Genomic DNA, 13,834 nt, shown 5'->3' on the forward strand with positions numbered 1-13,834 from the left:
TCATCAGCCTACTCAACGTGAAGATGAAGAGCTTTATAATGATCCACTTCCACTAAATGAATGGTAAATACATTTTCTCTTCCTTATGATTTTCTTAACATCTCTTTTCTCTAGCTTATTTTAAGAATACAGTATATAATACACATAAGATACAAAGTATGTGGTACTCAACTGTTTATGTTTTCATTATGGCATCTAGCTAACAACAGGCTATTAGTTAAGTTTAGGAAGAATCACAAGCTGAACTCGGATTTTCAACTGCATGGGCATCGGTGCCCCTAACCCCACATTATGTAAGGGCCAACAGTATATAGTTACTAAGCTAGTATATAACCATTACAAAACAATACAATTGAAACACATGCATTCACAAGCCAGTATTCAGTGTGTTACCTGTCTTCAATGAACATGTCATAATAAAATCCATTTTCAATGGGCGGACCGTAGCACAGGTGGCCTCCATAGTAAAGCTCCATGGCCTCCCCAAGAATGTGAGCACTGGAGTGCCAGTACACCTGCATGGCATGGACAGACAGGCCATTAGCCACCAAAAGTATGTCATGGAAAATTAGTAGTAAAATGATGTAAACCAGTAGAAAATTTTAAGGAGATAAATGGCAAGACCAAGGGCAGCAACATCAACTTGAAAGGAGAATCTTCAACACCCACTTAGAAGAGAATGCTTTCTGAGCCCTCCCTGACATTCCACCAGAGCCACTTGCTCAGTGCCAGTGTGAAGCTGCTCTGCTGAGAGTGGCAGCTAGAGCTCGGCTACAACCCCATTTCCTCTGTGCATGTCAGCCACGAGGGATGAACATCTCTCAGAACAGCCAGCAGAGCAGCTGTGTGCAAACCTGATTGAAGCCCAGAGTAGGGGGAAGGCCAAGGAGTGCCAGATGCTAGCTGTCTTCCTTTTCTCCAGGGGCACCCTCTCTGAGCTGGACACAGAGCACTGAAGTGTTCATGCTAGCTGTCTTCCTTTTCTCCAGGGGCACCCTCTCTGAGCTGGACACAGAGCACTGAAGTGTTCATGCTAGCTGTCTCCTTTTCTCCAGGCGCACCCTCTCTGAGCTGGACACAGAGCACTGAAGTGTTCCTGACACCACTAGAGTTAATGAGATCCTGCATCTCCACAGCAGTCTTCGTGTGTTGAATAGCATGTGACTGTGGAAGTTTGAAAGATGTCTCAGGAAGAAAAAAGTGTTGCCAGGGAACGTCTGCTGGCTGCCTGGGACCCCTGATTAGTGTATATATGGGTTCATCAGTCACAGTCCAGAGCCCGGTTGTCAGTCCTCCAAGTTTAAAAAGTTGATACTGTTTTGAGTTCCCAAGGAATTCATTTTAGTTTATGGATAAACTGAAACTAACCAAAGTCACCAAATAAATATAGGTACCAAAGGAGTAAGATAATCAACTCATCTTTCAGCACTTTCTTTCTTTTTATTAAATAGAAAGCAAGTTACAACTAAAGAGCTGTTTGATAAAATGAATCAAAGCAGAAGGAGTCAGATGATGGAGCACTATGTGCAATCCCAGCCCACAGCAGTAGGCTGGGATATGATTTGCAGACAGACCCAGAGGGTCAGTCCTTAGGGCACAGCACTGCTCCTTTGGATGCTGCTAGGACGGCAGGCTGACTGCTAGCATCAGCCCAAATCTCCCACGTGGTGCACTGTCCACACCTACATATTTGTTGAGCCAAACACTGTGCTGGGTATACAATAGTGGAAGAAACAGACATAGTCACAGCCCCCACACAGGTACAGCCTATTGGCGAAGACACAGGCAATAAACAAACCTGGATGTGCATAATTCTAAGACGAGAAGAGTGTTTAAAAGGAGATGAACAGGGCTCTGTAATACAGAAAAACAGTGAGTGTCCTGCATTCACGGGGACTCGGGAAGGCCTGTGTGACTAACACATAGGGGGTGTGACAAAGCATAGCTTGAGAAAGGTTAGAGAGGTAAGGAAGGGCCAGAGACCATGCAGGCCTTGGGGAGGAGCTTGCATTTTACTCCAAATGCAATGGGATGCATTAAAGGGTTTAAGCAAAATGATTAAATTTACATTTACACACATCATTTGATAGCTCGATGGGAATGAATTTCAGGGGACAAAACAGCAAGTAGGCAGTTTCTTGGGTGGTTCTATAACAAGGTGAGTGCGGATTCTCAGGCAGTGGCAATGGAGAGGGAGAGAAGTGGACAGATTCTAGATATGTTAGGAAGTAAAATCTACTGGGCTTACCCCTCACTGGAGATGGAGTTGAGGGACGGGGAGGAATCACACAAAACCTCCAAGGTTCTGGGTTGAGCTATTGGGTATGTGGTGGAGTAATGCACTGACTCAGGCAAACAGGAAGAAATAAGTTTTGGGGTTAAAATCGAAAATTTCATGGTGAATGTACTGAAGATTCTTGTACAATATCTACACGCAGATATCACATAGACAGTAGTGCATAAAAACTGAGGCATGGCTAGCTATGGCTGGAGAGTTGTGAATTCAGTTTACAGTACTGAACTTTCTGAAAATCACTTTTAAATATGGTTTTATTAACAGTGTACTGTTTAGATATTTAATGGTTATACTTTGCATATTTTAAACAGAAATTATAATATGGTGCTTACAGTTTAAAGAAATTTAGCATAAGCCTTGCAATTATTGTAACCTAAGCTAATCATAAATTAGGTTTTATGAAGATAATGGACAGCTTGAAGGGCGACTGCAACGTTCAGGCGACAATGTACATCAGAAATCATGTATCACATGCAGATGTGAAAAATGTGGTATTTATTTCATAGAAAATTATGTTAAGTATTTAGAGGATATTTGAGTCTTGTAATTTCTTCCAATTCTCCTATACATATTAAATTATAAAGTAGACCCATTTTTAATGGCCTATTAACAATTCATTTCAAACACACGTTGATTTAACAACCAAAGCATTCTAACTTAAGGAGGTGATTATTGTAAGAAACGATAAGGCTGGGCACAGTGGCTCACACCTGTAATCCTAGCACTATGGGAGGCCGAGGGAGGCATACTGCTCGAGCCCAGGAGTTTGAGAACAGCCTGGCAACATAGCAAAACCCTGTCTCTACAAAAAATATGAAAAATTAGCTGAGTGTGGTGGTGTGCACCTGTAGTCCCAGGCAGCTGGGAGGCTGAGGTGAGAGGATCACCTGAGCCAGGGGAGGCTGAGGCTGCAGTGAGCCGTGATGGCAACACTGCACTCCAGTCTGGGTGACAGAGTAAGACTCCATCTCAAAAAAAAAAAGAAAGAAAGAAATTATAAATATGGGCTACTTTAAAAACTGACATGTATTTGTATACATTCATGCCACAAATATTTATTAAACATCAATATTCAAATTTTAAATCTTAGAAACCCCCAAAAAACTCAACATTCGTGACTTCAATATGTGGCCTTTTATATAATGTAGTTTACAACATAACCACCCAAAGTTTGGCTGTCTGGTTTTTAAATACTCACAGCTTGAGCTTCCTCATTATCAAATGTAAGCAGCTCTAGAGAAGAGTCCCCTTCCAATGGGCGGTCCAGGTCCCACAGTTCACCATTGACTTTGGCTATTACTGTGCTTTCAGCCAGTTCCTGACTAGGAAGACAAAAGCCACTTGGGAGTTAACTTCGTCATAGTTACAATGGTTCCTTAAAAGAGTAAAAGAATTTCTAGGTTTTTTTTTTTTTTGAAGTGTATAAAAAGTACAAACATAAACTAATAGGACAGATATTTCTTGTTTTGCAATATTTATTTTATGTAGAAAAGTCATACACATTCACTGTTTAAAAAAAAACTTGGAAAACTGAGAAAGCCCACAGGATAAAATAAAAATCACACATAAATATCATAAATCACTACTTATAACATTTTGGTACATTTCTATCCAGTGGTTTTTCTACCTCCATCCACCCCACCCACACACATGTGCTGTCTTTAAAAGCAGCTGCCAACATAATTGTATGGCTTGCATTTTCTCTGTCATGCCTCAGATTGCCTTCCAAAGCAGTCTGGAAGTATTGCATTTATTAATGAAGCCTCCACTGCTGCACACTGAGGTCGCCTGAGTTCTGCTCTCATAGAGTATATCACACAGACATCTATACACAGGCATCCTGCGACTTCTGTGACTGTTTTCTGGGAACACGTCCACAGAATTGGAATTACTAGATCAAAGGGGATGTACCTTTGACAGATTTCTGATGTCATCTGAATGCATCACTTCCATGTACCCCGATTTTTAAAATCTTTGTCAACGTGACATTGAAAATTGTTGTTTTGATTTAATTATTAATTTTGGTTCATGCTTACAAGCTATTTTTACTTTTATGAACTATCCACTTCCTTTGCCTATTTTCTTTTTTTTTTTTTGAGACAGTCTCACTTTGTCGCTAGGCTGGAGTGCAGTGGTGCGATCTTGGCTCACTGCAACCCCTGCCTCCTGGGTTCAAGCGATTCTCCTGCCTCAGCCTCCCGAGTAGCTGGGACTACAGGCATGTGCCACCTCGCACAGCTAACTTTTGTATTTTTAGTAGAGATGGGTTTTCACCATACTGGCCAGGATGGTCTTCTAGTGAGGTGTTGATCTCTTTCTTTCTCTTTTTTTGGGTATCTTTTAAATAACATTTATTGTTTGAAAATTGTTGACAAAATTACAAGTTAAGAAAGGAAACCTGGAAAGCACAGAAACACACACACACACACAAAATCACCTATAATTCCACCACCAAGAAATTACCATTGATGTTTTGTTTATATCTTTCCATGTTATTTAATATATAGGAACAAAAAATATTTAATACTATCATAATTATGTTATTTTATAACCTACTTCTTAAACTTAACAATAAATCACAGCATTTTCCTTAACAGGAGACAGATTTCCAAAACATGATATTTAATAGTCACAGAGGAACCAATATTTGCTAGGCATTTTAATTATTTTTTATGGGTACTTTGGGGGACGAGTAGCAATGAAAAATAATGCTGCAATGAACACTCTTGAACATATATCTTACTCAATTATTTTCTCAGGAAAAATTCCGGAAGTAAAACTGCTAGGTCAAGGGAAATGCATTTTCAGTGATTTCTGTCAGAATATATTGCAAAATTTTCCTACTAGCAGAGTTACAAGAGTATCTTGTCTCTGAGTTCTCATAATGTTAGGTACCATTAAATTGTATCAACTCTACAACGTAATTTTTTTTTTTTTTTTTTTGAGACAGGGTCTCACTCTGTCGCCCAGGCTGGAGTTCAATAGTGCAAGGTCGGCTCACTGCAACCTCCGCCTTCCAGGTTCAAGCGATTCTCCTGACTCGACCTCCCGAGTAGCTGGGATTACAGGCACATGCCACCATGTCCGGCTACTTTTTGTATTCGTAGTAGAGACAGGGTTTCACCCTGTTGGCCAGACTGGTCTCAAACTCCTGACCCCAAGTGATCCGCCCACCTTCACCTCCCAAAGTGCTGGGGTTACAGATGTGAGCCACCGTGCCCAGCCTACAATGTAATCTTTTAATTTACATTTCTGTGATTAACTTGAGCAGCAGTACAGCATTGTGGTTAGGACCACACAGGTGAGAGGCCAACCTGGGTTTAAATATTGGACAATTTACTCAGCTTCCTTAGGCCTCAGTTTTCTTATCTACAAAATGGGGATTATAGGACCTTCCTCATTCATTTATACTCAGGATTACATAATGTATACATATGATAACAAGAACTTAATAAATGTTAGATGTTATTAATCAAGCAGAACTTTCTTTTCATTTTTACTGGCTGTCACAGATGGCTAGTGTTCCACAAACCTATTCTGCCCTTCTACAGAAGGAGTTTTCCAGCCTTCCTTGCAGCTAGATGTGGCCATGTGGCCAGGTTTGGAGCCAACGGATAGAAGCAGAAGTCATGTGTAACACTTCTGTGTCTCATCATTAAAACAGTGGAGGGCACTTCTCCATCCTCCTTCCACCTTCTGTAGATGGGAACCCATGTGCTGTTCTTTCTGGACCATGTAGACAACGGCAACATTGCACCAGACAGATCAGCAACAAGATGGGAGAAATCTGGGTCCCCAAAAGACTGTATGGAGACATGTCACCCAGTCAACCTGGCCACCCACGTCTAGACTGCTATATGAAAAACAGACTTTGACCATATTCAAGCGACTGAGTTTTTTGTGATGTCTTTGTTGTAGCAGCTTAGTATATATCTTAAGTAATACAGAAATAAGGACCTGGAAGTAAAAATCCAAAATAAGTGGCACTGGCTTAGCAGACTGGCAGTGAGTAACAAGGAAACAGATTCTAACATATGGAGAGCCAATAACCTTTGTGATAGTATAACAAAATATTTGATAAAACTTGCAGGCAAACCATGTGTCACAGTGCTTGTAGCACACAAGAAAGCAGATATAAAAGGGGAGAGTAGGGCCGGGCATGGTGGCTCACACCCGTAATCCCAGCATTTTGGGAGGCTGAGGTGGGCAGATTACCTGAGGTTGGGAGTTCGAGACCAGCCTGACCAACATGGAGAAACCCCATCTCTACTAAAAATACAAAATTAGCTGGGTGTGGTGGCACATGCCTGTAATCTCAGCTACTTGGGAGGCTGAGGCAGGAGAATCGCTTGAAACCGGAGGGCGGAGGTTGTGGTGAGCTGAGATAGAAATAAGGGGTGGGGTGGGAGTGGGGGGACAGTGTTGGTATACCCTGGGTAACTCTTGTTGCTTTCAGCAAGAAGCTACAAGAATGAGTTATCTCAGATGAAAACAATCTAGTTTGCTAGCAGAGGTGGAAGGGATAGGGAGGCTCCCTCTGCCCGTGTCCTGTAATTCAATTGACTAAAAGTTCAGAAACGTGGAGCTATGCAAGATTGGAAAGACAATCTTCTTTCCCAAACTGCAGGAGGGACAGGCATTGACAGCCCTTCTCAAAGGCCACATGTAAATCCAGACAACAGAGGCCAGTGGAACTGCAAGGTTTAGAGAGCAAGAGTGCCTCCCTCCCACAAGCCTTTGCTTCATATGATCTCAGTCCATTAAACAAGGAGACAGGAGTGAGCCAAATAAAAAAGGCATGAAACAACAGGGTGAGAAGTCTCTATCTAGAAGATTCTTTAAGTGAGATTACTTTCATGTGGAACGGATTAGCTGCAAACAGACCAGAGCCTACTATGGCTAACTGATCATGGAAATTGTATTGCCAAACAAATTATAAGCCCAGCTCACAAATATTTGTGACTATGTGGTCCTTAAAGGAATCCTCAGGCCCCAAGTGTGCACCACAGAACTGAGCTGTGGAAACTGCACAGATCCCAAGAGGACAAACTTGTGCACTTCAGATGTGACAAATGAGGGTAATGGACAACTCTGAACTTGTCAAAGTGCAAAATCAGGGCCCATGGGGGATCATGGATAAGACAGCTGCTTCCAGAGAACAAAGGATGAACAGGTGGGCTGACACAAGCACTAACCGCTGCCAGGCTGTGGGGCCTCACAGTGGCTTCAAGCAGAATCTGATGACTTCTCTATACCACTCCCTGCTGTATTTCTCCTCCTTCTTTTTTCCAAGCACACACTTTGTCATTGTCTTCTGTGTACTGTATGCATGTGTGGTGTGAGCAGACTTGTCTATTAGTTTATTTGTTGCTGGAATACAAGTGGTCAGCCTGATGGGGGGTGTTCTGTACATCACTCAGAAATCCCAGGATTTGAGCTACGGAACATAAGAGTTGTCTCACTTGGGGAGTGAGTGTGTCAGATGTTGAAAGAAGAGTACCCACAGATATCTGGATGTCAGAGGGGCAGACTGTGGCAGACTCTCTGTTGTTCCATAAGCCATTCCTTTCTTCCATGGTATGAATGCTTTAGCTGGACATGTGGCTGGGCGGCCAATGGAGCTATATTCCAATTGTCTCGTAAGCTAGGCGTAGCCATGTAACTAAATGTGAGCTAAGAGGATGCAAGTGGAAATTGAAGCCAGCCACTAAGAGGTCTTGGCATCAAAGCATCATTGTTCTGCAGCTTCTCTTCCTCCTGACTGCAGGCAGGCCCATGCAAGGACCCGGCTTCCACCGCTAGACACAAACAAACCCTACCTAGGGGACAGCAGATCAACAAGATGGGAGGAAGCTGGGTCCATAAATAACTGCATGGACCAGAGATGTCCACTAGGCTGGACTGGTCACTTCTAGACAGTTAGCTTGCATTAGAAGCCCCTGGAGGGCTCATAAAAACACTGATGGCTGATCAACTCAGGGGGTTTGAGGTGGGACCCCCAAATTTGCTTTTCTAACAAGTTTCCAGGTGATGCCCATGCTGCTGGTCTGGGGACTACAATTTGAGAAATACTGACCCAACACATTTAACATGCAACCTGACTCTCCATGAGAAAACAAACTTATTCTTGCCTCAAAACCTGTTTTCTCCTAGCACATCATTCCTCTTGGAAAACATGAAAATAGGTTGGGAGAGCATTTAACAATATAATAGGATGAATCAGAAATACAATCTTAGCCATAGTTTTCAAAGAAAATCTGAGAATTTCCGTTGTTGAAAGTTTGCTTTTTAAATGATAAACATTTATTTACATGGCATTAATACAATTGTATAGAAGCTATGTAATTGTATTTATATAATAGCTTCTATACAATTGTATTTAATGCTAAGAATTAACATTAAGTAAAACAATATAAGTTCACTAATGTATCTAATTTCTACAAAGGTCAAAGTACTTTTCCAAGACTGATAATAGCTCTAACACATATATCTTCAATCTGTAATTAAAAGACCTGTAAAAACTCATGGAAATTACTTGATTGATGAATAGTCAGTGTAAAATGGCCTGTCAAGAATTACAGATTTTTTTCTCTCCTATATATTTTTATTAGAACAGGAAATGATTGTGTTCTGATATTCAACTACTTATTTACATGGCCCCTGGAGAAGCCAGAGGAAAAAAATTAAATACATTTAATTTATTCAACTGACTAAGAAAAAAAAATTTAGCTGATATGGTTTGGCTATGTGCCCATCCAAACCTCATCTTGAACTGTAGTTCCCATAATCCCCACGTTTTGTGGAAGGGACCCAGTGGGAGGTAACTGAATCACAGGGGCTGTTACCTCCATGCTGTTCTTTGATAGTGAGTGCATTCTCATGAGATCTGATGGTTTTATAAGGGGTTTTGCCCCCACTTTGCTCAGCACTTCTCCTTGCTGCTGCCATGTGAAGAAGGACACGCTTGCTTCCCCTTCTGCCACGATTGTAAGTTTCCTGAAGCCTCCCCAGCCCTGCGGAACTGTGAGTCAATTAAATCTTCTTCCTTTATAAATAACCCAGTCTCGGATATGTCCCTTTAGTATCATGAGAATGGAGTAATATATTAGCGGTCCCTAAGAAAACATTTTCACCAGGCTTCAGTATAATTACTTAATATTGAATATCTTTTCCACACTATGGTTTACCTAATTTCAGCAGCCACTTGGTAAGGCGTTGTTTTCCAGACTTCCCCTTGCACTGTTTGCCCATCAGCCACTCTTACTGTGATGATATTGCTTGTATCCCCCTTTTTTCCATAAATGGCAAGTAAGAGCTGATGGTCTTTCTTCAGTATTTCAAAAAGCTTCAATCTTTCTTTTATGAAAATTGGTTGATGTTTCACCTAGAAATTATTAGAACATAATGAGATTAATATATATAGCCTATATACTGTTTTCCAGCTGCTCAGCTCTGAATCAGCCTCACCCCCTCACTGCCTTCTCAGTTCTACAGATGGTCCCAAACTTACCATGGTTTGAATTATGATTTTTATTTTTTTGTTGCTTTTTGGTTTGTTGTTGTTGTTGCTGTTGTTTTGAGATGGAGTCTTGCTTTGTCGCCCAGGCTGGAGTGCAGGGGCACGAAGTCAGCTCATTGCAGCCTCTGCCTCCCAGGTTCAAGTGATTTTCCTGCCTCAGCCTCCCGAGTAGCTGGGATTACAGGTACACACCACCCCACCAGACTAATTTTTGTATTTGTAGTAGAGATGGGGTTTCACTACGTTGGCCAGGCTAGTCTCGAACTCCTGACCTCAAATGATTTACCTGCCTTGGCCTCCCAAAATGCTGGGATTACAGGCGTGAGTTACCATACCCAGCCACAATTTTTCAACTTTAATGATGTGAAAGTCATATGCATTCAGTAGAAACTGTACTTTGAGTATCCATACAACCATTCTGTTTTTCACTTAGTACAGTATTCAATAAATTACATGAGATATTCAACACTTCATAATAAAATAGGCTTTGTGTTAAAGGATTTTGCCCAACTATAAGCTAATCTAAGTGTTCTGAGCACTTTTAATGTAGGCTAGGCTAAGCTACAATGATCACTAGCTTAGGTGTATTAAATACATTTTTAACTCACATTGGTTTTATTGGGACATAACCCCACTGTAAGACTAAGAGCATGTGTACTTCCCACCTCCAAAAGGCTCCTCTCTGCCTATCTAATTTCTCCTTAGCTCTAAAGGTCCACCTCAAAGCCTGCCTCCTCTACCTATTTTACCCGCTGGCACCTCCCTTTTTTTTTTTCTTTGAGACAGCCCCACGCCCAGCCCCCATGACACCTCCCTTTCCTACTGTTTACAGAACGTGTACACAGTCACACATTACAGCACTTACTTGTATACCATCGTACTCTGTTCTCTAGTTGTTTGTCCTGAGTCGCCTGAATCCCTCAACCAGACTAATTTCTTTGGGCCCAGGTATTCCTCCTTCACTCCTACCAAATGTTGATGCTAGATAAATACTTACTGGTTGTTTCAATGCTTTATATACAAAAGCAAAGTAGCTAGTTTCCTGAATACAAAAAAAAAAAAAAAGGCCGGGTGTGGTGGCTCACGCCTGTAATCCCAGCACTTTGGGAAGCCGAGGTGGGCAGATCACGAGGTCAGGAGATCGAGATCCTTCTGGCTAACATGGTGAAACCCCATTTCTACTAAAAAAAAAAAAAAAAAAAAAAATACAAAAAATTAGCCGGGCTTGGTGGCATGCACCTGTAGTCCCAGCTACTCAGGAGGCGGAGGCAGGAGAATCGCTTGAACCCGGGAGGTGGAGGCTGCAGTGACCAAGATCATGCCATTGCACTCTAGCCTGGGCAACAAGAGCAAACCTCCATCTTCAAAAAAACAAACAAACAAACAAAAAAACCAACTCTGCTAGCACAACTTAAATAGATTAAATACACGTGTTTATTAAATATGGGCAGCTCATTTCTCAAAACATCTCATATTTAAGGCTTGAAAAGTTTTAAATACACTAATGTGACCCAAATAATAATTTAATCAGTAATTTTTATTGGAAATCCTAGGTAATTAACTATATACACATATTTAAAATTACAGGTAGTATTTTATATTGTTTCCACAGCAACAACTTACCTCGCTGTCAGCCTCGCTTTCCTTCATTTTCTTCTTTTTCACGTCCTTGTCTTGGCTTTGACTAGAAGGAGGCTGAAAGATAAATTATAAATGACTCATATCAATCGCAAGAAAAAGCAACACATCTTAAGAAGAGAGTCATGCCAGCAGGCTGCAAGTGCCCCGTGTTTAGAGGCTCATAGCTGGGCTCTCCTGACCACCAGCTACAACTCTCAGTGGGCAAGTCATTCTCCAGGGTTCAGTCCTTCCTGTCACACTGTTGCTAAGCACATTTAATATACTGTGCTCTTGAAAACTTTTTGTCCTGAACTTTAAACAAATAATGTGGCTGGAAAATGTGTGGCTGCTGCCCGCCACATCAAATGCACTATTTCCTGAAGATGTTGCTAGTTCACAGCAGCTGTACTTCCTAAAGGACTGCAAAACACCTCACAGCCTGAGAAGCTTCAGGACTCAGAAAGTTTATCATGTTAAAAGAAGATAATTTATCCTTTCTACAAATCATAAAATACTGTATTAAATAAAAATGTTAAATATGCAGCTATCCTCTCAAGATAAACCACCAAAACAAGAGCACAAAAAGCTAAAACTTCTCGTCCAAAAAAAACCCCAACAACAACAAAAAAGAACCAGAGGGAATGAAAGAGTTTACATACGCAGCTGTTACTCTTTCTGCCCAAGGAAAGAATAACGAGTTTTAAACACCCCAGCATTTTTTCAAACAAATGAAAACACTATTTCTGCTACTGAAAAAGATGTGTGGCAGGCTCTTTAACAGACGAATTGAGAAATCAACAGCATTTGGTTAAGTCTGGCGACTGCTGGAAATCCAGCGGCTCCCCAGGCCACACGGGAGCATGGAGCAGGGCAGGGCGGGCACTCCCCCGGGGCGCCCCCGCACCTGCCCCCGGAGTTGAAAACCTTTCGGTGCGCACCGTCTCGGCCCGCCCCGCCCGCGTCCTCTCCTGTGTCCCCACCGCCCGGTTACCTGTGCGCCGGCCTCCTGCGCCGCCGCCACCTCCGCGCTCTCCAGCGTGGCCTGGCGGCTCCGCTCCTCGGCGAGGCACAGCCGCAGGCTGCACAGGCGGTGGCGCAGGTCGCGGTTCTCGGCCCGGAGCTGCGCCACCTCCCGCGTGAGGCACGGCCCCTCCGCCTGGCAGCTGTAGGGCGCGTTCAGCTGCTCGTCCCTCAGGCGCTGGACCTCCGACCACAGCCAGCGGATGTCCTCCTCCTGCCGCTCCAGGCGCGACGCCACGGCCTCCGCCGCCAGGGCCTCGGCCGCCATCGCGGCCTCCCTCAGGCACCGACGCCCAGCGGGGTGCCCGCGACTGCGGCGAGGGCGACGCGGACACTCAGCGCAGGGCAGAAGACAGGGCTCCCGGGAGAGGCGGGGCGATGGGGCGTGGACGGAGCCATGGGGCGGTGATGGAGCCGAAGCCTCTACGCTGCAGGGGCGGGGCGCTGGGCGGGGAGGGGCGGGGCGCTGGGCGGGGAGGGGCCTAGGCCAGATACCCTGCAGGGGCGGGGCGCTGGGAGGGGAGGGGCGGGGCGATGGGGCGTGGACGGAGCCATGGGGCGGCGATGGAGCCGAAGCCTATACGCTGCAGGGGCGGGGCGCTGGGCGGGGCGGGGCGGGGCGCTGGGAGGGGAGGGGCCTAGGCCAGATACCCTGCAGGGGCGGGGCGGGGCCTGAGGCCAGGCCCACCGTAGGGTTAGGGGCAGTGGGGAAATGGGGTCTGAAGGGCCTCCCCTGCCTTTCGAGGCCTGTCTAGAGGCTATTGGCAGTAGTTTTTAGTCCGTTGAAACGAAAATCTTCCAAAACCTTGCAAAAAGGCCATCATCTGCATTCTCCAAAAAGGCTTCACCCTTTCCTCCTCTTGAATTCTGGCAGTCACCATTCTTTTGCCTTGCAAACACGTTCTAAAAAGTGGCCATTCATTATAAATGGACTTTCTGGCCTTTCATGCCAAAGTTGCCCAAGTACTGAGGCCGCTGGGCCAGGGCATGTAGAAAATCGCTGTGAAATCTAAATCTGACCAGCACGAAATTACTGGCTCCTTAAGTCTAGGGCAAATGCCACATATATCTTTGTATCCTTCTTAACCATGAGCGTGAAACTTCCTGGAGCAGGAACACAAATTGATTTTTATCACTATTCTTAGGGCTTAGGATGTGACAAACACTGTTCTAAACTCTGTAACAGTAGTAACTCCTTTAATCCTCATAACAACAGATAGTGTTATATCCGCTTCTAGCTGGAGAAATTGAAGCACAGTGAGACTGTGTTACTTGACTAAAGTCACACAGCCACTACATGACAAAGGGGGAATCAAACTCAGTCTGATGCCAGTTTCTACACACTTAACACTGGTACTTTTCAACTTTGGCAGAATTTA

At 43.7% G+C, this 13,834-nt stretch overlaps 1 protein-coding gene across 2 annotated transcripts in view; it reads right to left on the reverse strand.

Annotated features, from left to right (window-relative positions):
• Positions 1-13,503, reverse strand: part of TARS3 (threonyl-tRNA synthetase 3) — a 71,336-nt gene extending 57,833 nt beyond the window's left edge. For both annotated transcript variants that reach the window (XR_008513831.1, XM_024232835.2), the window contains exons 1-5: positions 12,427-13,503; positions 11,439-11,510; positions 9,484-9,680; positions 3,495-3,618; positions 394-515 (exon numbers count right to left, since the gene is read on the reverse strand). Coding sequence is in view for 1 of the 2 variants with exons in the window: in XM_024232835.2 (XP_024088603.2) it covers positions 394-515; positions 3,495-3,618; positions 9,484-9,680; positions 11,439-11,510; positions 12,427-12,723 (812 nt within the window). In the remaining variant the exon portion in view is untranslated. The remainder of the gene's footprint in view (positions 1-393; positions 516-3,494; positions 3,619-9,483; positions 9,681-11,438; positions 11,511-12,426) is intronic.
• Between the last annotated feature and the right edge of the window lie 331 nt (positions 13,504-13,834).

Source organism: Pongo abelii, chromosome 16 (assembly GCF_028885655.2).
Source record: "Pongo abelii isolate AG06213 chromosome 16, NHGRI_mPonAbe1-v2.0_pri, whole genome shotgun sequence".
NCBI lineage: Eukaryota > Metazoa > Chordata > Mammalia > Primates > Hominidae > Pongo > Pongo abelii.